This window comes from Papaver somniferum, chromosome 8, assembly GCF_003573695.1.
Source record: "Papaver somniferum cultivar HN1 chromosome 8, ASM357369v1, whole genome shotgun sequence".
Taxonomy (NCBI): domain Eukaryota; kingdom Viridiplantae; phylum Streptophyta; class Magnoliopsida; order Ranunculales; family Papaveraceae; genus Papaver; species Papaver somniferum.
The window spans coordinates 105662234-105689778 of NC_039365.1; the positions used below are offsets into that span (position 1 = coordinate 105662234).

General features: G+C 35.9%; 2 protein-coding genes across 2 annotated transcripts; one reads left to right on the plus strand and one right to left on the minus strand.

Annotated features, from left to right (window-relative positions):
- The first annotated feature begins 1400 nt into the window (after positions 1-1400).
- On the plus strand, positions 1401-2104 carry LOC113306987. Its single transcript, XM_026555923.1, has 3 exons — positions 1401-1531; positions 1618-1770; positions 1884-2104. Exons 1-2 carry the CDS (start codon positions 1526-1528, stop codon positions 1768-1770), a joined length of 159 nt encoding a protein of 52 aa, XP_026411708.1. The 5' UTR covers positions 1401-1525; the 3' UTR covers positions 1884-2104.
- A 6601-nt stretch (positions 2105-8705) lies between these two features.
- On the minus strand, positions 8706-15918 carry LOC113302448 (elongation factor G-1, mitochondrial-like). The gene is made up of 20 exons (XM_026551350.1): positions 15375-15918; positions 15068-15289; positions 14839-14960; positions 14589-14739; positions 14015-14086; positions 13254-13349; positions 13062-13150; positions 12832-12898; positions 12096-12134; positions 11851-11911; positions 11583-11692; positions 11403-11477; positions 11259-11327; positions 11021-11142; positions 10593-10718; positions 10385-10505; positions 10201-10301; positions 10033-10093; positions 9361-9414; positions 8706-9102 (listed from the first exon to the last, which is right to left on the minus strand). Exons 1-20 carry the CDS (start codon positions 15804-15806, stop codon positions 8998-9000), a joined length of 2295 nt encoding a protein of 764 aa, XP_026407135.1. The 5' UTR covers positions 15807-15918; the 3' UTR covers positions 8706-8997.
- Between the last annotated feature and the right edge of the window lie 11627 nt (positions 15919-27545).

Here is a 27545-nt window from a genome sequence, read left to right on the forward strand (position 1 = left end):
TAATAGTTGAGCAAGTGGATTACATTCCACGGAATATTCAAATTTAAGGAGAAAATATCAAGTACGCAATAATGGTCGAAGTACTTATAACCCCAAATAAATAAATTTGAATCGAGTTGGTACAACCAAAATTGAACAAAAGACACCATTCAACTATAGCCCATATCATATTCAAGAGAACAAAAAAGCATTAATTAAGACCAAAATTCTTAATGATCGAGATCAACAATCATAATTTAAATTGACTGTTTATATGATGTGGACTTATCTTAAGACAAAAATAATCAAAATTAGGCATGTTGTGTAAAAACAAATAAATAAGCCTAGCAAATATTCAATGTAAAAACCCACGTTATAGTTACATACCTCATACTTTGGTTCTTACTATGTATATACGAAACCGGAACATTTTTGGTACCGCGCGCCCTCAAAACAGAACAGAACAGGCCATGCCGTAATTGGAACTTGGGTCGGAACAGGACAAGACATGATGGACCGGGTCGCACTGGACCAGGACTGGACCGGACCGGGTTAGACTGGACTGGACCGAGTTGTAACGAATCAGACAGCTGGGTCGGAACAGTTCAGAATCAGAAAGCTGTGTCAGAACAATTCAGAATCGGACAAATATGTCAGAAACGTACAGAATCGAACATATGGGATCTGGGACTGGATTTGTTTCTCTTCTCCGTGAAGATGAACAAACAAGAGATTCTTCATCATCCTTTACGGAAACTACAAACGGCCATTCCCAAATCTCAATAAATTTTCACGCCCATAAAACGTGATAAATTTGTATTTATATAAAAATTATAAAACATTATGATCATAATTATAATATAAGGCAGTAGCCAAAAATAAAATCAAAAGTATGGGAAGAAGGATATATATATATATATATATATATATATATATATATATATATATATATATGACAAAACAAATCCAACTTATCTGATTCGATTCCAGCGATTTTAACATTAGCCTGATGATAATTATATAAATGCGTTGATGTAAATCATCCATGTGGAGAATTTTTTTTTATCAAATCCAATCTAGCTCTGCGGTATAGTATCGTGCATGATAACGTGTTTTAGGAGAATTATAGATGAAACAGAGAAAGATAAGAGGAAGGAGAAGAACAATCTTATTAGGAAATTAGAATAGAAGCATTACATAATATCCTTTATATACAACCCTAATTATCTAGTTGGACCGCACATCCAGGGGCTGTAGGCCCTGTAACACATTTAGAGTTTTTGAATATTTAATGGAATGTCAAGAATTGATCCATGTCCAATCCACCCATGAGCGGGTTGGGTGTCCACCTGAATCGGATTAGCGGGTGGGCTCACCCCTATGGATTAGTTAGATATTTCAACCCCGTTTTCTCCTTTAACACTGAGTCAGCCCGAATTTAACCCTCAGTACGCTATGAAACATTGAGATCCAAACACGGCCAAAATAGAGAACTCAGAATTAGAATTCATTCTGTGTCTCAGTGTCACACCTGAAGATCCAAACAATGCCTGTAAGTACTTCTCTTATTTAAAATCTGAAAAAATCATAAGCTAGGGTTTGATCAATTACACAGATTTTCTTATGTTGTTGTTGCAGTTGAGAAGATTACTAGAAGTTGAACAACCTGGACCATTGAGATACATAATTGGAGCAGCAATAATGATGGTAGGAGTTGTTTTACCTGTTGGATTCATGATGTTTCGTAACAAACGTGTTCCATCTTCTTCTTCTTACTCCAAACAGACGTAGGTGTGCTTTAATTTTTCTTCCGTTTTGTTTATTTCCCCTATTTTTTTTCTTATATGTTTTTCTCGCAGTTGATTTTGATAAAACTGAGCTGAAACTGGGATTGGTTTTCTCAGGAATAAAGGATTGATCTAAAGAAATTGACAAGACTGATGCAACCAGAAGGAGGAGGACAACAATTTGATCTGTAAAGAAATTTACCAAATTACCACTTTAATATGATTTTGCAAATTTGAGATGTGTTGTTGTTTAGTTAGAATTGTTAGCTGAACAAGAAATTTAGAATTTTGATTCTTTTCTTGGTTTAATGGAATTGAGTTGGAAATTACCACATGCCTATGGTTTTGTTTTGCTTGAATAAAATTTGCCCTGCTCTCTCTACATATATATGATCTTTTCTTGGTGTTACACTCAATTTTCTGATTTTTATCATTTCTATGGAGAATTCATGTTTCTTAAAGTTGATAGAATAATCTCTTGTCAGGTTGTTAAGTTTATTTTGGACTCAGTTGATAGTCTTTTAGAGATCTAATTCTGGGTGACTGAATAGCTACAAGTGTCTAGGCAGTGTAACCACTGAATGATGCCAGAGGGTTTAATTATGTGCTGCAGAGATGAAATTCTGTTCCGGTCATCCCTGATAGACACGGCACATGTTTAATAACCATCAATATGGATGTCTGAGCTTGTCATGTATTGATCAAACAAGCTAAACTAGAAGCAAGAAGCTCACCAGTTATGCATCTTATGATCGAGTTTGTTGTACGTACTAAGCCTGCCTGAATAACCAGTTCTGGGCATCATATGTGCTATCAGTTTTGGTGTTACACTCAATTGTTTGATTTTTGTCATTTCTCTGGAATATTCATGTTTCTTAAAGTAGATAGAATAATCTCTTGTCAGATTGTTAAGTTTATTTTGGACTCAATTGACAGTCTTTTAGAGATCTAATTCTTGGTGACGGAATAAGTATAAGTGTGTAGGCAGTGTAACCACTGAATAAAGCCAGAGGGTTTAATTGTGCGCAGCAGAAATGAAATTCTGTTCCAGTCATCCCTAACAGACACGGCATATGTTTTATAAGCTTCGATGTGAATGTCTGAGCTTTTCATATATTGATTAAACAAGCTAACTAGAATCAAGTAGCATTCCATGTTATGAATCTTACGATTGAGTTTGTTGTTTGTACTAAGCCTGCCCGAAAAACCGGTTCTGGATGTCATATGTCCTATCAAACCATCTGCATTTCAGTTCATTTAAAGGGAAGTTGTACACTCTAATTTGGTGCATAAACTTGTTCTTATTATTAAGAAATAACCTTCCGAGTTCTTTTCTTATTGGTCGAAGTGTAATTGAGAAACCTAGGCAAAGGACAGCCAGATGTTGAGTTGATTTATTAGTTTCATTCTACATTCTCTGTATATATTTTCATTCTAGCATTATACACTTGGGAGAAGATAGATTTGGAGTATATAAGAGATGACAAACGGGAGTGGATAAGTAAACAGGTGAGCTTCAGAGGTCACTGATTTTCCTGTTTTTTTACTTTTGTTGAGTTCCACAGAACAGTCTGATAGTCTGATGATTCGTTTATATTTAGTTAAAGCATGCGAAGTTTAAGTATGACTTGTTTATGTCATGTTAAAAAGAGAAATCTTTCTCCACTGAAAACTGTATCTTTTGCAGCGTTGGACTGTTTTCTCTTGATCTCATTGAGATAAAACACTCCTATGTCAAACTTTGATTTTTGATCTGCTTGCGTCACATTTTGGTGTTGTAAATCTACCTACAAAGTTGTTGTAGTTCCGAAGTTTTACTTGCGCCCATCTCCTGTATGCAATACTCAGTTCTGGGTGTCATATGTGCTATCAAACCATCTGCATTTCAGTTCATTTAAGCAAAGTTGTACTCTAAATTGGTGCATAAACCTGTTCTAACTATTGAGAAATAACCTTCCGAGTTCTCTTCTTGTCGGTTGAAGTATAATTGAGAAACCTAGGGCAAATGGCAGACAGATGTTGAGTTCATTTATTAGTTTTGTTCTACATTCTCTGTAAACATTGTTCATTTAATGGCACTAAACTCTTGGGGAAGATTGATTTGGAGTATATAAGAGAACGACAAACATTGATTTGGAGTGGGCAAGTAAACAGGTGAGATTTTAGAGGGCACTGATTTTCCTGCTTTTTTCTTTTGTTGAGTTAAACAGAACAGTCTGATGTCTTTGTTTATATTCAGTTAAAGTATGAGAAGTTTAAGTGTGACTCGTTTGATGACATGTTAGAAAGAGAAATCTTTCTTTGCTGAAACCTGTAAGTTTTGGAGCATTGGGATGTTCTCTTGATCTCATTGAGATAAAGCACTCCTGCTATGTCAAACTTTGGTTTCGGATCTGTTTGTGTCACATTTTGGTGTTTTGGATCTGCCTACGAAGTTGTAATAGTTCCAAAGTTTTACTTGCGCCCTGTATGTAATACTCCTAAGTGAAACTGTGAATGTGAATGTGCCATCAATGGCAGGAAAGCAAAAACCATTGAATAAATGAAACTGGAGTTCAAGGAGGTTTTACCTAGATATGTGTGTAAAATGGCAATTTATGGCAACCAGAGGGTCATTGAGCGGCCAAACCAGAGGGTCATTGAGCGGCCAACTCTTGGCCGGGCAGTCAGAGTCAGGACTTGGCTGCTGACAAAAGCCTAAGAATTGACTTAACAAAAGATTATTATACGTTTGTTCCATTTTGACGTGCTGAATCAAAGCTATGATCCATTCTGACGTGCTGGATCAAAGCTGTGATGTTTGCTTCACCCAAAACACTTGCCCAGCAAACAATATATGATCAATGTCTCTGACAAGGAATGGTTGTTAACAGGCTTTTATGGATCGCCCTATAAACCATCTAAGTAAACTTAGGAAATTTCTGGAGAAAATTGCAGTAAAAGTTAACCATAAAAAAAATGGCTTGGATGGTTTTAGGAGACTGGAACCAAATCCTAAGTAAGGAGGATAAACAAGGAGGGGAACCTTTTGTTGAAAGTGAAATAGAACCTTTCAAAAGACTCCTTGTTAGATCAGTTCTAGAGGATTTTGGTTTCCAGAGACCTAGATTTACACGGAATAACCATAGAGATGGTAATGAAAACATTCAGGAAAGATTGGATAAAGCTTTTGTTAATGTGGAATGACAAAACCAGTTCAGAGAATCTTCTCTAAATGTTTTAGTTTCAGTTGGTTATGACCATTGTCCTCTTATGGTAAATATGGAGGGACATGAAAAGAACAAGTCCATTTTTTCCAATCTTGTCTGGATTTGATAAATTCTTGTTGGATTAAGGAGAGCTCTAATCCAACAGATTCAATAATTTTCAATCTTCATAATTTGGGTAATCAACTAACTTTTTGGAGGAAAAATGTATTTGGTTTACCAACAAAGAAGATTAGGAAGCTTTTAGCTGAAATAGAAAACTTGAGCAAGCTAACAGTTAGCGCAGGTTCTCAAAAAATGATCAATACTAAAATGTTGAGTTTAGAAAAACTTTACGATACCGAAGAAGATATTGCCAAACAACTATCCAGAGATAATATAGTTTACTTGGGAGAAAGAAACAAAAGGTATTTCCATCTCAAAACAATGAAAAGAAGAAAAAGAAACAAAATAGGTTGTCTATGGAATGATGATTCTAAGGAGATTAAAGATAAGCGGGAAATAGCTAAAGAGCTAAAAACTTATTTTGAAAATCTTTTTAAGGCAATGCCAACTGTGGAAAATGAAAACATTTTCTCTTATCTCTTAGTAGGAGTAACCGAGGAAGAAAATACAACCTTAATGGCTGTTCACACGCATGAGGAAATTTGGGAGGTAGTTAGAAACATGAAACCAAATAAATCATTGGGACCTGATGGTTTCCCGGTGTCTTTTTTCAAATATAATTGGTCCCTGGTTGGGGATCAACTGGTTGGCTTAATTAAGGATTTTTGGATCGAAAAAATTAAATACGAAACTAAATAAAACTTAAAATTTAATACGAAACTAAATAAAACTTTTCTTTTTTCAATCCCAAAATGCAAAGAACCTAAAACGGCTTCTGATTTTAGGCCGATTGGCCTGTGTAATACACCTTACAAAGTGATTTCAAAACTGTTGGCCAACAGAATGAAATGTTTACTTGATAAACTAATTTTGCCTTTTCAATCAGTTTTTCTTTCCAATAAACAGGTTTCAGATAACATTATAGTAGCACACGAGCTAATATACGCAATGAATCATAGGAAAACTAAAGAAAAAGGTTTAGGAGTTAAAATAGATATGTCTAAAGCTTTTGACAGAGTCAGCTGGGATTTTTTAACTACTGTCATGGAAAAAATGGGTTTTTGCAAAGATTGGTGTACCCTAATCATCCAATGCATATCAACTGCATCAATTGCAGTTCTTCTAAATGGCTGTGCAGGAGATTATTATTTCAAACCTACAAGAGGATTAAGACAGGGGGATCCATTGTCCCCCCAACTTGTTCCTTATTTGTATGGAGGTTTTTTTCAAGATTCTTAATATCTAAAGAAAATTCAAAGGAAATTCAAGGTTTAAAAATAAATACGAATAAAACTCCAATCTCCCATCTTTTCTTTGTAGACGATTGTCTGATTTTCACAAAAGCAAATTTGCAAAGCTGCAAAAATTTATTAAATGTTATTCATGATTTTAGTATGGTTTCAAATCAAATGGTAAACTTTGAAAAGTCAGGACTTTTCTTTAGTAAGAAGATACACCATAAGCTGAAAAAAATGATGTCCAAGTTGTTGAAAATTAAGAAAATAGATATCAAGGACTCTTGTCTAGGAGTGCCTCTGTTTATCGATAAACCAAAACTAAAAACTTTTGACTTCATAGTGAGCAGAATGGAAGAAAGAATAAAAGATTGGAAAAGCAAGATTCTTAGCCAACCAAGTAAACTGATACTCAACAAATTAGTTTTGTCTGGTATGTCAATCCACCAAATGGGATGTTTTAAACTCCCAAAAATGATTACTGCTAGAATAAATTCTATCCAATGTGCTTTTTGGTGGGGAAAAAATGCTAATGCTAAAGGGAATTATATAAAATCCTGGAAGTATATGTGTAGACCAACCTCAATGGGAGGTTTGGGTTTTAAAGACGCAGATAAAATGAATCAAGCTATGTTGGCTAAGATTGCTTGGAGAATAATCTCTGAACCTAATTCTTGGTGGGTTAAGATGTTTAAAAAAAAGTACTTCAAAAAAAAAAACTTTCTTGGCTTTAAAAAAGGTTGTGAAATCTTCTTGGATGTGGAACTGCATTGTTCAATGGGCTAATTTAATTCATAAGTATACTTGTTGGGAGGTTGGAGATGGTCAGTCAATTAATACATGGACTGTCCAATGGATACCTGATCTACAAATCACACTAGATCAAATTGTTTCTGAAAGAAACATTTATTTAACACTTATATCGGAGTTGATTAATCCCGATATTAATAAGTGGAACCAAGAAATCATAATTGCTTCCTTTCCTCATATTATTGCTCAAACTATATTGAATATTAAACTGTTTGTGGATATGAATGATACCTTAAATCAGGATAAACCTAGATGGAAGTTAACTAGGAATGGCATCTTCACAGTTAAATCTTTATATGATAGGTTGTGTGGTAAACATGAAGGAAACACGGGGACTGGAATTTTTTGGAAGAAATTATGGAAAACTCAGCTGCCACAGAGAATTAAATTGTTTCTCTGGAAATATATAAATTGTGCATTTCCAGTAACAGAAATACTGGGTAGACATATGCATGATGTAGACAACATATGTATTTTCTGTAATGATAAAATAGAATCTGTTCATCATCTTTTGTTTGACTGCTGGTATGCTAAATCAATTTGGATGCAGCCACCTTTTTCTGGTGGAACTACTAAATACAGTAAGAAATTCTTTCATTGATCATTTCAGTTTGTGGCAATCACAGGGACACAAGGTGGTAGAGATTAATGCTACAAAATGTTGGTTTATCTGGAAAGAGAGGTGTAATAAGATTTTTGAGGAAAAAAATGTTTCTTCTTTACAAACTTCTATTATGATTCAGAGACATTTAAACTACTAGAGCTGTAATACAAGAAACATGATAACAATTAATGATTGTCCTGCAATAAAGCAAATGCAGAATGTCCCTTGGAATTGCCCTGAACAAAATTGCTTTAAGTTAAATTTTGATGCTTCTTGGATTTCAGAAACAGTTTATGCTGGCTTTGGTCTAATCCTGAGAGATGATGCAGGAAATGGAAGAGCAGCTAAATCGGGAGTATTCATTGCTGCAAGTGCAGAAAAAGCGGAAGTTTTAGCTCTTCCGCAGGGAGCTAAGTGGGCCAAAGATGCAGATTTGACACACTTCTGGATGGAAGGGGACTGTGAAAGGATTGTGAACTTCATCAAAGGAAAGGCAACAATGATGAATTGGAGGAACCGGAGTATTGTCAAGGAGGCAATGCAAATTCTAGCTGAATGCAGTAATTTTTTGGGCTTCAAGTTTATTCACAGATCTGGCAACTTGTGGCAGATAAACTGGCGGTAGAGGCAAGAAAATCTTCAATTTTCAATAGTCGGGATTTACCTATTTTTTTAAATATGTTTTTAAGTTTAGATAAGGTAAGTAACCAAAATGAAGGTATTAGTAATACCAATAGGTTGTTGTCTCAAACTCATAACAGGGTCTGTCCTGCACTGATGTTCTTGTTTTGTTTCTTCAATGCATTCTCTTATTCTCAAAAAAAAACAAAAAAAAAAAAAACAGTCAAGCCATCAAGACTGATGATTTGGTTATTAAGTTTGATATAGTTTTGTTATCTCAGTGTAGAGTACTAAACTAGTCTGGTCGCTACGTCCCAAATTTCAAGCCACATATGTATGTAATCTCCGAGTCACTGACTAAAAAGGGCTAATCAGGAGTCAGGACCCAAGTTTATTTGCATATATCAAAATTTATCAGGACCCGAGTTTATTAGCTTATATCACAATTTATCCACAACAATGATGATTATAGTTATGATGTGTTGTTTCGAGTATCTTTATTCATTATTTAAAGATGGCTAATTTTTTACTTTGACAAATATCACAAGATTGAAGAGAAATAGAAACCTAAAAACACTTAACGTGATCGAGTAAATGAATATAGAGGTATGTGCTTTTTCTGATTTTGGCACAGCTCGGTCTACTCTAGTCTATTCTGCAGCTTTGGTGCCTTTGAAAGCATTAACCAATTGCAACTGCACATCTTGAGAAACTGGTGAATGCTCTTTGTATTCCATTGTGAATTCACCTTTGCCCTGCACAATCATTACATAAAACCCAATAAAGTAACCATTTAGAGTTAGTAGTATGTTTTAATATCGAAACGAGAAAACAAAATAGAATCACTTTAAATATGTTCTTTATTTTTCAATCCTAATAAAAGTGAGTTATTGAGTGGTGAAAAATATCAACTGTTTAAGCTCCTGAAATTTATATTGAAGAAAAAAAAGATAATAAACAAAAAGAATCTTGCGATTGAAAAAGATGGGTGCCACGATGGAATGCTTGCTAACCTGTGTCATAGACCGCAGAGAGGTGGAGTACCCAAACATGTTGTTTAGAGGGACCTGCACCCGGAATAAAAAAAAAAAAAAAAAACCCTCCGTAATCAGTCAGTTAATGATGCTCAACTAAATTTGCACAGATGCAAATGCTAACCAGAAGCAAGCCTCCTTTCTTCTGTAAGTACTAAGCAGACAAGAAATGCGTATGTTTCGCAATGAAGAAGTCATTGCTAATTACCGAAACACCACAAGCAAGCAAGAAAGCTAGTTGGCAAATTTTCCAAGGTTGAAAGAGTGATCTCTTTTCACTAATCTCAGTGTCCCTATGCAGTATGAACTGGTTGTATAGTGCTATTACATAAAACCGGTTGATCAAAAAACAATCTTTTCTGTTGCCATTTGTTCTGAAGACGTAATGATTTACTAGCCACTACTCTTACAAGAACATCAACTGCCGGGTCATACTAGAACAAAGAGAAGCACCTCTGCAAATTGCAAAACGAGAGCGACAGAATCTTGTAGGAAGGTCTGTTTCAAATTATGGGTCTCAAAGTAAAACCAACCTATCACACATCCTTTGAGATCAAACTCCGAATCATACCTAAAACTCTCCTGAACTGCTAAACATATGCAAAATATTGTCCAGATATAGAGTAGAAAGGGAGGGAATTCAATACATACATAAGCTGAAAGTACAGCACCATCTCCATCTTGGTCATTTCCAACGATCACACCTTTTCTCCTACATATGATGGAGAGTAATCTCTGAGTTCCAGTCTCCATTAAGCAAATAAATTCAAATAAAACAATAAAGCAAAGCAGTGATATGAAAGCATTTACAGTACTCACTTGTTCAAATCACCAGTAACAGTACCCTGGAATTCTGTTGGCGCTTTCAGCTCTACAAGCATCACAGGTTCCAATATGACAGGCTTTGCTGCTGTATAGCACTGTTCATATATTAAGAAGAAATGTTAAAATAAAAATGGGTAAGATAGTCTCGAAGCTGAAAGGAAAAAATATCGAAAGTAACCCGTCTAAATGCATAGATTGATGCCAGCTTAAATGCAAGTTCACTTGAATCCACAGCATGAGCTGCACCATCCGTCAAAACCACACGTACATTCTCAACTGGAAATCCAATAAGTGAACCCCTAGGACAAACCAATTATAAGGCATTAGAGAACCCACAAGGAATACAAAATCTACAAACAAACTCTGCCATAAACCATACTACTCACGAGTTGGCGGCTTCTTTAAAACCCTTCTCAATTGCTGGAATAAAGTTTGATGGGATGACTTGCCCTATAATCATGTTTTCAAACTCAAACTTGGTGGTTGAACCCGGTTCAAGAGGTTCAATATACCTGTTAAAAGTAAAAAAGAAGAAATAATGGTAAAATAGAAGTCGAGATGAGAACACTGAACTTAGCTACAAGTCATATTATCATAATAGTTACATCTTCTAGTTGGAACATATATGTGGCAAACAAGCACAAAGCACAGGGAACTACACAATCCATTGTTGGTAACTAGGCAAGTCGACCTATGTAGATAACAAATGCATGCTGCTCGAACTAAGTTTTTAGTGCATATTATTTAGTCTTGGATATCTTTTGCAAGGTAATCTCAAGGGGGGAAACCTAGTATTAAATTACTCAATACATACCCGCAAACCCTTCCATACTGCCCCTGTCCACCAGATTGCTTTTTATGTAGATAATCAAACTCAGCACGCTTGGTAACCGTCTCTCTAAAGTTAACCCGAGGCTTACCAACAGTAGCATCAACCTAATGGGTAGGCGAAGAAAAAGAAACGGAGTCGTCAAATAAACTGCTGAACTTTCAACTGAGCAAAAACAACGCTCATCAAGGTGAGTACTATTTTAATACAGCAAGGTAAGCACCTTATACTCCCTGCGAATGCGCTCCACGTAAACTTCCAAGTGCAGCTCTCCCATCCCAGATATGATTGTCTGTTCTTGAAGCACCACATGTGTTATTATTATGCAAAGAGATGTATCCTTAGAAAAAAGAAAACAAAGTCACACCTGACCACTCTCAGCATCCAAGCCAACACGAAAAGTTGGGTCCTCTCTTTGGAAACGATTCAAAGCTTTTGAAAACTGCACATTGAGAAAATTAGAAGAAAATAAATGATCAATACCAATTATACCCAAAGCTAGCATGATCAGAAAACTGCAAATAAACTACAGTAACTATATATTTACTTGTCCTCCGGAATCTTTTGAAACAGGTTGAAGTGCTAAAGACATCACAGGTTCAGGAACATTCATGGATGTCATTGTGTATTTAACAGAACCATCGGTGAAAGTATCCCCTGATAGAAAAGAGCAACAAAAAGAATGAACAGAAGAATTGTGGGCCATAACAGAAAAATATAAATTTTAAAAGGAAAGAATCTGCAGATGACTCTCTAGTGAGTTCGAAATTCCTCAGCGCCTTATTATTCTCCAGAGTCCAGAATTCATGCCATACCTGATGCACAATCCACACCAAACACGGCGACAATTTGCCCAGCATGTGCCTCTTGAATATCCTATCATATAAACGGGGACACAGATTAAGAGCAACATCGTTCTACTTTTATCTGCACTTTCTGGTAAGGATTTGTTCAGTTTTATTCTTTTCTTATATAATTAGTAGGAATATTTGTTCCATCTGCTGCAATTTTGTTCTATGAATTTAATCATAAAATGGATGAGTGCAACTCATAAACTAACCTCCATCTCATTGGAATGCATACGGACAAGGCGAGGAATCTGTAGAAAAGATGGAAACAAAAGATTGAGAAAAACTAATATGATCAGGACAAAGAACAGTAGTTATTATAATGAAAACAAACTATCTAAGAAAGCTGATGTATATTACATATTTCCTTAACATAACGATGGCAGGTATGCATCACAAAGCGGGGCACATGTTGTCATCAGGTTGCACAGATATGATGATGGAGACAATACAGACACGCCGAAATTTTCACTATTCAGACAGAAAAGCATAACACAGACTCGGAAAGGATAGGGAACTCGTACATATATACAGACGAGTTGATCTCTCAATAAACCTAAGAAAGGCATGCATGAAAAAACAGTGAATAGAGAGTAGAGAGGGCACGTATATATACATATCAGAGAGACTACTGAATCGTATTTGAATATGTAAGTACATATTTTTAAGCAAGCAAATAACAAACATCTTTATCTATCAGATATTAACCAATTTGTTGAACAAGTCAGATAACAGTCTGCTGAGCTGACTTAAATTTGTGACAGTCTATCAAATATGCCAGTTTCTTGTCAAAGCGAAGAAATATAAACACTTTTGCCTGTTTTTTGCAGATAACGTGTGAGTAAGCTGATAGGGGTCAAGATAAGTGGTAAATTCAGAGATGTGATTATCTTCCTATCCCAATATTTGACAATCATGGATCATATTCTTGTTTCAAGATCATCATACCTTTATCTTCTTGCCTGTGTTTACGTTAAGAATAAAATCACCCTTTCGAATGATACCCTCGTAGATTCTGCAATAAGGCATGATATGCATATCCAATTATTGAGTCATTGTACATTTGACATAATCTAGCTTCAAATAGAAATAAAAGTAACATTTTGGGCAGAAGAAATTCAAGGAGGGGCGACGAGGCAAAGTAATCAACTTAAATGCAGCAGTCAGAGTATTCACACCTTAAATAGGTTAGTTGACCAAAACGCCCTTCTTCCAATTTGAATGCCAGTGCTACAAGAGGTCCAGCTGGAGTTCCAGATAACAAAACCTAACAGCAGTAATTCCAAGAGAATATTTAGGAATCAGAATCTGTTTTGCACATACCAAGTTAACATAAAACTCTCTGGTAACAAATCATAGTTTCTTATTACCCTTTCTTCATTTTTTGTTTGGTCAAGAGCATAGTTTCCAACTTCAACTGGACACGGCAAGTAGTTAAGCACCCCATCCAACAGAGGTTGCACTCCCTATATCCAAAGATCAATACACATTACTCTAGTAATTGCGAGACATGTATAACACATGACATGCTTTATTCTATAAACGGAGAAAAAGAAAAGGCTTGGCAAAAAAAGCAGGCCAGAAGAATAAATAAAAAAAAACAAGCATGTTACTCCCAAATTGTAATATATACAATTTGCACCCTCAATAAAAAGCAAGGAAGCAGGAGTTAGATATTAAAAAGGTGTATAAATGAAAAAGAAAAGAAATCAATTTACAATTTACTCCAATTGAACAAAATTAATTTTACAAAAACTGACGAGACAAGGGTAAGAAAATGACTGTATTCTGAAAGTAAAATATACATATATCACTCTTTAGACAGATGAAATAATAAATGAGAACACTTCCTCACGCCTAAGAATATCCTCCCTTCCTTTGGGTCAAATGAATCACATATGCAGAACACAAATCATAAGAAAAAAAAAACCAATATAACCCACAATCCACGGCAAAGGAAACTAGAGCAGAGAACCCTACCATCAACAAACAGTAATACAGTGAGGATTGAGGCAAAAAATAAAAGAAAAACAGAAGAAGTCGCAGGGAAAACATGGCAGAGCACAAAGGAATCATAGAACAACATTAGAGCTATTTATTTATGAAATGGAGAAAAGAGATAGATCCGTACCTTGTTCTTAAAAGCACTGCCCATAAATACAGGTACAAATTTATTTGCTATTGTAGCCCTGCGGATCGCTGCCTACTCAATAGAAAGGGGATTAACTTAAGTCAAACAAAAGCTATCAAAAAGGCCACAGTTAACAATTTGATTATGCATTTGAAATGGTTCACTTTATAAACAGTTACTCACACATCATAAAGCAAAACAAATAGGTATATCCCGGCCATGCATGTAGATAAACCATAACTAAGTCGAACGATGCCAACAAGATCTGTGCCGGATATTCCTGATCACTATGTTTCTAATATTAAGACTTTCTTAAGAAAAATGATGATTATACACAATCCAGGGAAGAAGATCAAGAATTAGAAGGACACATCTTTAATTTGACATAAGTTAAGTCCCAACTCTATCTGTTGTTGATTGTTAGACAATTAATGCCACAGAATTGTTTTCTTTTGTGTCACTATTGCTTGCAGACTGACAACAATAGAAGAGATAAATATACCAGGCGCATCTCGGTACGTATTTACTTTCCGTTGGAAATATATATGAATTAAAAGACAGAAATACTACGCACATCAAGTTCCTCGGCAGATATAGGCTCGTCATTGAGGAAAGCCTCAGCCAGCTGATCATCAACTTCAGATACGGTTTCAATAAGTTCACGGCGCTTTTCAGCAACTAAGGCCTCCATATCAGCAGGAACATCAGTGATTGTAACTTTTTCACTACAAAGGCATTAAAATAGGAGAGCAATTTAGGCAAAAAAACATTGTACTGTAGTAGAAAATATATCATTCTTAAGCAGACAGAGAGAGTAAACCAACCCACTAGAACCCTGAAATAAGTAAGTTTTTAATTGCACAAGATCAATAAGACCCTGAAAATCATCTTCTAAACCAATTGGAACTTGAACCGCAGCACTGTGATGACGGAGCTTCGCCCTTGCCTAATAACAAGAATCAAAATCAGCATTTCATTTCATTTCTAGACCCCAAAATTTCCCCATTTTTCTCAATAATCAATCATTATCAGTAGAAAGTTCATTTGATTCACCTGATTGAGGACTTTCCATGGATCTGCTCCCATTCGATCAAGTTTGTTGATAAATGCAACTCTTGGTACCTCATATCTTCTCATTTGTCTGTCAACAGTAATTGACTGACTCTGAACACCACCAACACTACACAGAACAAGGATTGCACCATCAAGAACACGCAAAGCTCTTTCAACTTCAATCGTGAAATCAACGTGACCTGGTGTATCAATTATATTAACCTGAAATTAGAAAATCAAACATCAACTACACACAAATTTGATTATGTCAAACCTGAGTATGAATCTGCAAATCTCAATTATGCACCTGATAATCTTTCCAGGTACAATAAGTAGCAGCAGATTGAATAGTAATTCCTTTTTCTCTTTCTAAATCCATAGAATCCATCTTAGCACCAACACCATCTCTACCTCTAACTTCATGAATCTCATGAATTTTACCAGTATAATATAATACCCTTTCGGTAAGAGTTGTTTTTCCCGAATCAATATGTGCTGAGATACCAATATTTCTAAGTTTCTCCATGGTTTCTTTCCACCAAGCTTCTTTTTCATCTTTTGATTTAGCTAAAGCACTAGACGATGAAAATTTACGGCTTTGGCCGCCATTTTCGAGAACCAGAAAAGCAAATGGAGAGGAAGAGGAAGAAGAAGAGAGGGATGAAATGAGAGTGTTTTCTGAACATAGGGCGTAGAGCAAGCGAGTTGCCGAGTTCTTTGCAGACCTCGTCATCGCCATGATCGAAGCTCTGTGACGAAGAACAAGGTCGCGATCTCTCTGTAAAGCCCTAAACAAAGAAATCGATAAAACCCTTCCTATACCGCGAGCTCTATACAGTAGAGTTGACAGTCTAAACTCTATACCAATCGCAGCATTTTAGGATGCGTCTGCATTTGGTTTCATCTCTGGCTCGTGTGAATATGGGATGGGACCCGACTTTTAGGCTAAGTCTTATAGTGTGCTAATCTAGCAGCTAGATTGGCAATCCACGTCAGCTAGCATAACCACCTAAGTCTCTTATGGGACTAGTCGCTGAACGTAACAGCGCCAGGCGCAGAACAATTCATCATCCCATGTTTACGCTGCACTAATCAGCGTTTGACCAGTCAACTTGGTCAAAGCGCTGAATCATTCATCGCCTAGCGCTGCACTGTTCATCATCAGATAAATCGATGTAAACTAACAGAAGCTCGATCTTCTTCCTTCTTCCCTAATGCGGATAGAGGTTTAGTTGAAGCCATAGCTGAGAGATGGTGGAAAAAAACCAAGAGCTTTCATTTTAGAGAGTTTGAGCTTGGCATCGTTCCTGTAGATTGGTATATGTTAACGGGAATTCCCATTGGTGACCCTAAAAAACATCAAGAAGTTATGTCTGCATTGGGTGAGCTAACATATGCTTGTTTGAATGATTTGTATTTTCAAGATTTTAAAGGATTTGATAACTGGAACACTTAGAAAAATACAATATCCCTGTCTATCTTGAGAAGCTACATTAAAAGTAGAGAAAATACCAACAATGTTCAATGTGCAGATTATTGACAAGAGCATTCTTTCTTTGATGTTTTGGTCATTTTCTTCTTATGGGTTCTAGTGGAAGAGTATATAAACATTGGGTTCTATTATTGGATAATTTGGATAGAGTTGGGGAATATGATTGGGGTATAGCTTCCTTAGGTAATACCTATAAATTTCTTGATGAATAGTCAGCCAATGGAAGGATTTATCAAGCATGGTTATGGTACTTGAGTATTGGTACTATTATTACTTCCGCAACATGCAACCCTTGCTTTGTCAGACACCTGGAGGAGAACACCTAGATATTTTCCCAGAGATTAGTCTCTTCAAGAAGACTAACATTAAATCAAGGAAGAGAGGCCAAAAAGGAGGCCAAAGGATACGAAGAAACACTCAGTGTCCAATGCAAGAGCACAAATTGACACTAGAACCAGTACATTATGTATTTGGCAACCATGGCTAGAGAACGTGTATTCTGAGGGATAACATTATGAATATGCATTACAGTTATCCATAGTGAGAGTTGTGTTTTTTGACCTAGAAAAAAACTACAAAAGAGTTGTTATTTGGCTGAGAGATTCCAGAGCCAGATAGCAGGTGAGATTGTAGTCCCAGGAAATCCTCCAGATTTGGGTAGAATTGCGGACAGGGAGATTGTAGGTGTATGCGCCGAACACTATTTGGCAGTCAATGAGGATCAATATAGCGGGTGGTAGGAGAAGAAAAGCGTTGGACCTTATCTCACTGAGTCATACCAAGCAACTCAACCTAGTACTTCCGCTCCAGTAACTATGGATGAAGATTTGGAGGATATGACAATGTTTGGTAGCTCACCATCTACCGAAGGTTCTGATACCTCAGACATATCGCGTTGAAGACGTTATTTCGAACCAACGGATGATGTTAGAAGTTCAGGGAGAGATGCTTCCAAAAGAAGGGCTCGTGAGGCTAAAGCATCGGAGAGAATGACAAAATGGACAAGCTCATACAACTTCTTGAAAATGCACAAGCACAAAGGGTTGCGAGCTCCTTAAGAAGAATATATAAAACACTACAATCTTGGCACAAACCCAACTAAGAGAAGCGGACTTGAAGATCCTACGCCAAAATTTGAATGAAGTAGAGGATTGGGAGAAACCCCTTTACAAGAAATGGAGGAACAAGATTTTGGTTCGTAATGGCTTAGAACCAATCCCCTAAACTAAAGTGATTTATGAGTAATAATTTAAGCTATTATAAGTTCATTTTTAAGTTTGAATTAGAAGTAGAATTTTAATTTTAATGTACTTTTTTAATTTTTAGAAGTAGAATTTTAATTTCAATGAATTTTTTTAATTTTAGAAGCAGAATTTTAATTTTAAAAAACATTGTAACATTGTTTTACAATTTAATGAAAGAATTTCTTAGTTTGGCAAATTTTAAAATTTTGAAACAAACAACCGTTGGAACAAATTGTCAAACTTTTCAAAATTCAAAATTTGAAAACATAGTTGTCTGGTGGTGTAACAGGAGTGTGAGAAAACAAAGAATGAAACAGTTCATTTTTTAGTTACTGAACTACTGATGGCGTAAAAAGGTAAACAAAAGGTCAAGCGCTGAATGGTATAGCGCTACAGTGTGGCGCGTTTCCAATCAGCGCTAGCATCTGGTGTTGTACTATTCAGCGTAGATGCTTGGAATATTCTTGTTGGCGCTGTTTCTTTCTGTGAAAAGGTGTTTTTTGAGCGCTGAATCATTCAACGTAGCTATTTAGCTGCTAGTTCATATGCTAGCAACTCGTAGGAGAGAGAACTAGTGTTAACAAATAGGCAACACTTTTTTTTTGAATTGCAACACATTTCTGCTAATCTAGCAGCTCAATCTAGCCCATAAGACTTAGCCTTAACAAAGCTTATGTTGGTTACGCATGATGCGATTATGCAGTAAACTTTCACATAAGACCGGCGTGCCTATAATTGTATTTTTATTTTTTTATTTTTTTTTCTCGCATTGTTCGAGCATATATTATTTGAGTCGTGCTGTAATGAGGTTACCCTTGTGACAACCACCGTAAGGGTGCGCATCCTAGCCCTTGGATAGGATAAGATAGATACACACAAACACCGAGACATAATTTAAAAATAAAAATAGATTTATGACATTTTATTAAATTCATAAATTTCATTTCATTAGCTCCACAATAATTTTATAATAATTTATGTACTTTTCTCATTTTCTCTAAGTTCCTAAACCTAGCGAGTATTATTCATATCATTTATCTACATTCAAAAATGGAAAAAGATGCGACAACAAATTTGAAGGGATTAATCATATGATTTGCGTACTTACAAACGCTAATAATTGTACAATCATCTGAATCTTCAAGAACAACCGGTGGAACTTGTTTTTATTGTTTGGCTTAATTTGTTGATAGGTTGGTAGCAATAGGTTAGTGGTTTTCAACTGTGCGGCAATTTTTTAATTTCCAAGTTACAAACAAATTAACATAACGAAATTAATCAAAAAAACTAGGTTTGATATTTGGGGATTTTTTCCCCATATTCGTATAATCAATTTAACACCATGAAGATTATTCGGTCTCACAATATTTCCTATCTAGAATGATAATCAGTTCCTCAAGACTGTATACAAAAATCTAATTTTATTCAACAAAGAAAACTAAAGAAATATTTAGGATTAGTTCGGGATAAGTTTAGGATTCTTAATCAAGATAATTTGTGATTAAAAATAACAACTTTTAAAACAAATTGAAGGGATTACCGAGGATTTTTTTTATTTAAAAAAGGAAAATAATTTGTATATTTTTATTTTTTAGATTCTGCATCGAGATGCGCGTTCATCAATGATATATCATCCAAGGGTCAGGAGGTGCACCCTTATGTCAGTTGTCACGAGGGTGACCTCGTCACAGCACGACTCTATATTATTTTTAGTGGTATCACAATTAACCACTAAATTATCAACGACATTTGATCAATCTTGCAAATTTGGAGAAATTTTTAATTAAACAAATTGTTTGGAAATATTTTCACAATATATGGTTTTTTTCTGTGATGTGTTTAGAATCTCATCTGTTACTTCCTCTAACAGGTGGGTCGTCGAAGAGGAAGTGCCCATATTTCCCTTTGCAAAAGAAAACTCAAAAGAGAGGTTAACACCGGAAGAGGTGCTCGGTTCTCATTCTACCATTGTTGATATTGTCGGAGAATTAGTCCAAGTTTCGATAATGCTTGTTGCAGGTCCATGAATAAACCTAGATGAAGTATTTGGACTATCCACTAGGGTGGCCTCCATTCTTTAAATATTGTTAGGTACCCCTCCCAATACTTCGAACCACCTTTTATTTTAAAGAAGAATTTGTACGCAAATCAAAATTTTGCAACTCCGGAGTAGGATCATGCTCCTCCATACTACATCCGTTATTTTCGTGGATAAACCTTGTGGAACCTTTGGGGCAACAAGATAATTTGAAGAATTTTATGCGCTTCTCATTAGATCACCCAAAGTGACAAGTCTTTGCTTCTTCCCCTCCACTGGACACATTATAGATGCGACGATAGTGATATAGTCCAACTTTTAGTCATCCAAGTTCATCTCCATTTCTTCCTTGTGAGATATTTCTAAGTGCTCGGCATTTCTTCTCAACATTTATGTTGCTTCCCTAGAGAGCGTTTGAGAGTTTGATTCCATTCTTGCGCCAGAAGATGATCTCGCTTGTGATATGAAGTGTTTCTTGATTTTTTCTATAGATTTTGCTATGAAATTTGTCATTATCTCGTACAAAAGAAATACAAAAAGCCACCACATTTGTTTTATGGAAGCTAAAGGAGTTAAAAAAGGAAAATAATTGGGAAAGAAGAATCGAATGGTGTTGGAATTTTGAATAGAAATATGAGTTAGTGTGAATGGATGTGTCCAATCACTTAAACCTTTTCAATATGTAGTGTCTTATCCCAATGGATGTGACTCTCCACTAAGGAATGTGACTCTTCATGAAAGGATTTCTCCAAGAGTCACTTATAAACCTATATAAACTCCACACATTCTCCATTGCGTAGATGTGTTTTTAGAGTAATAAACTAGTACTAGAAATTTTAGAGTTTGCATGTTGTCTTCAAGAGTCAAAAGAAGAGTTTGTGCTACATCTTTCGCGTTCGATGTTTGGTGATCCTCGAGTGCTGCGAGAAGATCCAAAGGTATTGTTGAATGCTGAAGACATATGTCATACACTGTAACAGCATGAAGTACAGGGCATTAAATGTCTTAAGTAAAGAGATTACTCGCCTCAATACACCCAAGTAAGTTTGTTTAAGTTTGTTTTGATTGATCTCTTTCTATATTCCTCTTCTCTTGTTTTTCTTGTTTTGGTGTTGGTATTACGAGATGTAATACATAACCGGATCATTGTTAAAAGAGTTGTAACGAATCGAGAAATCGGTAACGAAGATAATTATCCAACAAATAGAAATCCAGTGAAAGAGGATATCCAGACGACAAAAATGGGTGAGACAGAAGAAATAACAAAGTAAAGGAGAAAATTTTGGAATAGTAAAAGTAACCATATATACAGTGGGGTTTTTACACTCAGGCAACGGTTAAATGATTTAATTTAATGCTACTAAGCTACCGATTAAATAATTAATGGACATGTTGATTAAAGACTAAAAGTTACAAGTTAAACAGTTAATAGAGTTGTTGAGTAAGACTTGAGCGTAATTTTATTTTGGATTAGACGAATTAGACTGATAAAGCCTGAGTTGGGAGTAGAGCTGGCAAACAAGCCAAAACCCGCGGGTTGACCCGTGCCCGGCCCGTGAAAACCCGAACCCGACTCGGCTTGTTTCAAAACAAGCCGGGTTCGGGTTGGAAAAATGTCGGCTTGTGAGTAAACGGGTTAACCCGTCCCGGCCCGTGAACCCGCGGGTACAACCCGTAACCCGTGAAGAGTGACAACGTGGCTTTTGCTTACCAAGCACGTGAAACTCCACTACGGAGTAAGCAATGAGTGACAACGTGGCAACTCCTTCACCACATTTCTTTGTGAAATGTACAAGGCATAGTCTGTTCCGTATCCTTAGTAAAGGAATTTCATTTCTCATTTCTCCTAGCTGCTGTTACAATCAAAAGAGATCGATTTTGAGCAATTTCAGAGATGGTTACCACTGCCAATCAGTGAAAGAAGATGGTGCGAGTTTGAAATGAAGTTGAGCTCGATCTGTGGTGTTTTGGAGTTTAAATATCAACCAATTTTCGTTTCTTCCGACAACAACAGATCTGGGGGTCTCGGTGGATGGTGTTTGGGGGTTTTTGATCGAGCTTGAAATTGAATAGATGAGGGTTCTTAGAAGGTCAGAATAAGGGTTGCAGTGATTGAATTTGGATGTGAATCAGGTTGAGCTTGGGGTGCAAACTATATGGGTGTTTGACAAGTTCTTGGCATGGCATCGACTGTTGACCTTAAAGAAGAAATTAGCTGGCTTAAATGCAAGCAGTGGTGGTTTTACTGTGAGTTATTCTCGAGCAGGTCAATTGAGTGAAATCAATACAGCACCAACAATTGAAATTGGGGGTTCTCGATATGGATTGAGGACTAGATTCAGTGAGAAGAGCAAGGAGATGATGATATAGGATCTGTGGTGTTTTATCTCTTACTAGCAATGAAATTGTGGTTTGTATGACAACTGATTTGTTGTTTTGGGTTGATTGATTTACTTTGGAATCAAGTCAAGAAGAGTCATGGATTTACATGGAAGATTGAATTAGTGCTGCTGCAATTGTTGTACAACTATGAATGGAGAGGTGTTATTTCAGTTGGTGGAGATTGTGCTGGATGTATGGATATCGGTTCTGAGATGGAAGTTGTTGTTGTTTGCCTTACAAATACAGAGGAGAAGATGGAGCGAGATGAGCTGAATAGTAATGAGATTCTCAACAAAAACCAGCTAACCGGTGAGCTCCCGTGAACCCGCAAGCTTTACCCAGGACGGGCGCGGGTTGGAGAAATGACCACCCGTGAAGAATTTCAACCCGCAAGCTTAGGCTTGTATTAACCCGTAACCCGCGGGTTGGTCACAAGCCAGCCCCGGCCCGCCCGTTTGCCAGCTCTAGTTGGGAGTAATAGAAGACAAAAGATGGAGTGAAGATGAGAGATAATAGAAAAATGGATATAGGTTAATGGAGTTTTTGAGTGATACTTAAGCAAATTTTTATTTTGGATTAGACGGATTAGAATGATACATGCAGAGTTTGGAGTAATGGAAGACAGTAGATATAGTAAAGATGACAAAGAATGAGAAAACATATATGGGATGACTTCATATATGCCAGCACGGGGAACGAAAATATGCTTCCAACCAAAAATATTAAAGGTGGGACAAATCTTGGAAAACAAATCCAGATCCTAGATCATTCCCATTTCCAACCCGCTATCAATATAATACTAGAGTCATTTCCCTCTCTGTGCTTTCAGACCCTTTTTTTTGCAATTTTTTCTACTCCTTCCTTCTTCGTTTGTAGCCAACAGTTCTATCTTAGAGAGTCTATTTTCTGGAAGAAGATGTTGAAATGAATCTCGAATCTGATCTTTGTTGTTTTCTTTTCCCAGAAAATCCCACAATGCATTAACATTTTTATACTCATTTTCTACTGATCTTGGAAGTTTGTGGTTGTTTCCTATTACCAATTTTTCCTATAACCCCAATTTCTCTTCGACCCATCTTGTTCTTTCACCTTGTTCATCTTCACTTGTAAAACAAAGTTTTCCTTTTCTTAGTAAGTTTTCATTCTCATGAATCTCATTTGTTATTTCCTCTAACAGATATAAAGTATGGGAAGTCGAAGAGGAGGTGCCCATATTTCTCTTTGCAGAAGAAAAATCAAAAGAGATGTGGTCTGAATTTAAAACCGTAATAAGTGCCACTTCTCATGGTTTATTCATGGACCTTTTTCGGTGTTAAATTGAGCCACCTCTCTTTGGAATTTTGTTCTGCAAAGAGCAATATGGGCACCTCCTCTTCGGTTACCCATACTTCTCATCTGTCAGAGGAAATAATATATGATACTCATGAGAATGAAGACTTAACAAGAAAGATAAACGTATGTTGACAAGTGAAGAGGAACAAAGTGTAAAGAATAAGAGGCGTCAAAAAGAAATTGGGGTTAAAGAAAAAATTGGTGATAGGGAACAACCACAAACTTCCAAGATTAGTATAAAATGAGTATAAAAAGGTTGATACATTGTGGGATTTTCTGAGAAAAAAAAACATCAAAGATAAGATCCGAGATTCATTTCAATATTTTATTCCAAAAATAGACTCACCAAGATAGAACTGATGCCTACAAACGAAGAAGTGGGGGAGAAGAGAAAATTACAAAAATAAAGGTCAGAAAGCACATAGAAGGAAATGACTCTAATATGAGATTGGTAGCGGGCTGGAAAGGGGAATGATGTGGGATTTGGATTCGTTTTTCCCGATTTATCCCACCTTTAGTATTTTTGGTTGGCAGCATATTTTTGTTCCCTGTGCAAGCATATTTGAAGTCATCCCGTATATATTTTTCAATTCTCTCTCATTTTTACTTCATTTTCTATCTTCTATTACTTCAAACTCTGGCTGTATCATTTTAATCCGTCTAATCTAAAATAAAAATGCGCCTAAGTTTTACTCAACAACTCTATTAAATATTTAATTAGTACCTTTTAGTCTTTACTCAACATCTCCATTAAATATTTAATTAGTACTTTGATAGCTCTTAAATTATATATTTAACCATTGCTTGAGTGCAAAAATTCCACTGTCTATATGGTTACTTTTACTATTTTGACCTTTTCTCCTTTACTTTGTTCCTTATTCTGTCTCACCTTTTTGTCATCTAGATATCCTCTTTCATTGGGTTCTTATTCGATTCTTAATTCCCAAGTAATTTATTTTCAGTTCCTTTAGCTTCCACAAAACAAAGGTTTTGGCTTCTTGTACTTCTTTGTACGAGTTAATGGCAAGTTTCATAGCGAAATCAATAGCAAAAATCAAGAAATGCTTTATATCACAAGCGAGATCATCTTCTGGTGCAAGAATGAAATCAAACTCTCGAACACTCTCCAGAGAAGCAACATAAAGGTTAAGAAGATATGTCGAGCACTTAAAAATATTTCACAAGGAATAAACGGAGGTGAACTTGGATGACCAAGATTTGGACCATATCCCTACCGTCACATCTATAATGTGTCCTGTAGAGGGGAAAAACAAAGACTTGTCACCTTGGGTGATCTAATGGGAAGCACATAAAATCCTCCAAAAGGTATTCTCGCCCCTAATAGGAAACATGGTTTACAGATGAAAATAGTAGTATGAAGGAGAACGATCCTACTGCGGAGTTGCATGATTTTTCTTTGCATACAAATTCTTCTTAGGAGAGAAGTTAATTCGGAGTATCAGAAGGGGAACCTAACAAGATTTAAATAACGGAGGTGCCTTAGTGGATAGTCCAAATACTTCATTCAGTTTTATTCAAGGATGTGAAACAACATTTTGGAAACTTGGACTAATTCTCCGACAATATCGACAATGAGAGGATGTGAATTGGGAACCTATTCCGGTGTTAAATTGAGGCTACCTCTTGAATTTTCTTATGCAAAGGGAAATATGGGCACCTCTTCTTCGTCTTTCCATACTGCCATTTGTTAGAGTAACAAGAAAAGGAAAACATATTTCGACAAGTGAAAATGAACAAAGTGAAAATAAAATAGGGGTCAGAGAGAAATTGGGGTTATGTTACAGAAAATATTGGTAATTGGGAGCAACCACAAACTTCCAAGATCAGTAGAAAATGAGTATCAAAAGGTTAATACATTGTGAGATTTGAGAAAAGAAAATAATAATGATCATATCCGAGATTCATTTTTAATATTTTTTTTGCATAAAATAGAGTCTCTAGGGTGGAATTAATGGTTACAAACAAAGGAGTGGAATGAGAAGAGAAAATTTCAAACATAAAGGTCACAAAGCAAAGAGTGGGAAATGACTCTAGTATGGGATTGGTAGCGGGTCGGAAAGAGCAATAATTTAGGATATGGATTCATTTTCCTAGATTTGTCCTAGCTTTAGTATTTTCGTTTGACACCATATTTTTGTTCCCGGTGCAAGCATATTTGAAGTCATCTTATATCTATTTTTTTTATTCTCTCTCATCTTTACTCCACCTTCTATCTTCCTTTACTCCAAAATTTGCCTATATCAGTCTAATTCAAAATCAAATATGCTTAAATCTTATCCAATAACTCCATTAACTATTTAACTGTTACCTTTTTGTCTTTGTTGAACCTCACTAATAACCATTGAATTGGTACCTTACTAGCTCTTAAACAAAACCTTTAACCATTCTCTGATTGTTAAACCCTTATTGTCTATATGGTTACTTTCTTTATTCCAACCTCTTCTCCTTTACTTTATTATTTCTTCTGTTTCACCCATTTTTTCGTCTAAATCTCTTCCTTCACTGATTACTATTCGATACCTAATTCCCAACTATTTTTTTTCCATATACTTTAGCTTCCATAAAACAAATGTAGTGGCTTCTTGTACTTATTTTGTACGAGTTAATGGAAAGTTTCATAGCAAAATCAATAACAAAAATCAATCAACGTTTTATATTACATTGCGAGATCATATTTTGCCACAAGAATGAAATCAAACTCTCAAACATTCTCTAGAGAAGCAACATAAAGGTTAAGAACAAATGTCGAGCACTTGGAAATATCTCACAAGGAAAAAATAAAGTTGAACTTGGATAACCAAGAGTTGGCCCATATCATACCGTCGCATCTAAAATGTGTTCAGTGGAGGGGAAGAAGTAAAGACTTGTCGCCTTGGGTGATCTAATGATAATCTCATCAAAACCTCCAAAATATCTTGGCGTCAAAGGGTTCCACAAGGTGTTGGCATGAAAATAATTGATTTTAGTGTGAAGGAGCATGATCCTACTACGGAGTTGCAAAAATTTTCTTTGCTTGCAAATTCTTCTTCCAAGAGAAAGCGGTTAAAAGTATGGGAAGGGGCACCTAATAAGATTCAAAGAATTGAGGTGGCCCAAGTGGATAATCCAAATACTTCATCTTGGTTTATTCGCGGACCTGCAATAACCATTTTTGAAACTAGGACCTAATTCTCAAATAATATCGACATGGGGATAATGGGAAATGGGCACCTCTTCTGGTGTTAAATTGAGGCCACCTCTTTTTTGAATCTTCTTTTGTAAAAGGCAATATGTGCACCTCCTCTTAGGCTTCCTATCCCGCCCATCCGTTAGAGGAAGTAACATATGAAATTCATGAGAATGAAGACTTAACAAGAAAAGGGAAACATATTTTGACAAGTGAAGAGGAATAAAGTGAAAAAAAATGAGGCGTCAAAGAGAAATTGGGGTTACAGGAAAATTTGGTAATCGAGAAAAACCACAAACTTCCAAGAACATTTGAAAATAAATTAAAAAAGGTTTATACATTGTGGGATTTGTTGAGAAAGAAAATAACGAAGATCAGATCTGAGTTTCACTTCAATATATTGTTTTAGAAAATAGAGTCTCTTAGATAGGATTGATGGCTACAAACAAAGGAGTGGAAGGAGAAGAGAAAATTGCAAACATAAAGGTCAAAAAGCACATAGAGGGAAATGAATCTAGTATTGGATTGGTTGCAGGATGGAAAGGGGAATGATTTAGGATTTGGATTTAATTTCTAAGATTTGTCCCACCTTTAGTATTTTCAGTTGGCACCATAGTTTTGTTCCCTCTGCAGGAATATCTGAAGTCATCCCATATCCATTTTCCCCTTATTTTTGATCATTACTCCATCTTATGTCTTCCATAACTACAAACTCTGCCTTGGTCAGTCTAATCCAAAATAAAAAATACGCTTAAGTCTTACTCAATAACTCCATTAATTATTTAACGAGTACCTTTTAGTCT

Bases quoted from the DNA above. Each gene is read 5' to 3' on its own strand.
- LOC113302448 (XM_026551350.1), bottom strand. From the start codon at position 15,806: ATGGCGATGACGAGGTCTGCAAAGAACTCGGCAACTCGCTTGCTCTAC. The intron at 11,693-11,850 runs GTATGGCATGAA...CTTTTCTATCAG, and splicing joins TGGTGTGGATTGTGCATCAG to GGGATACTTTCACCGATGGT. The intron at 11,143-11,258 runs GTGCTTACCTTG...CCTACCCATTAG, and splicing joins GCATTCGCAGGGAGTATAAG to GTTGATGCTACTGTTGGTAA.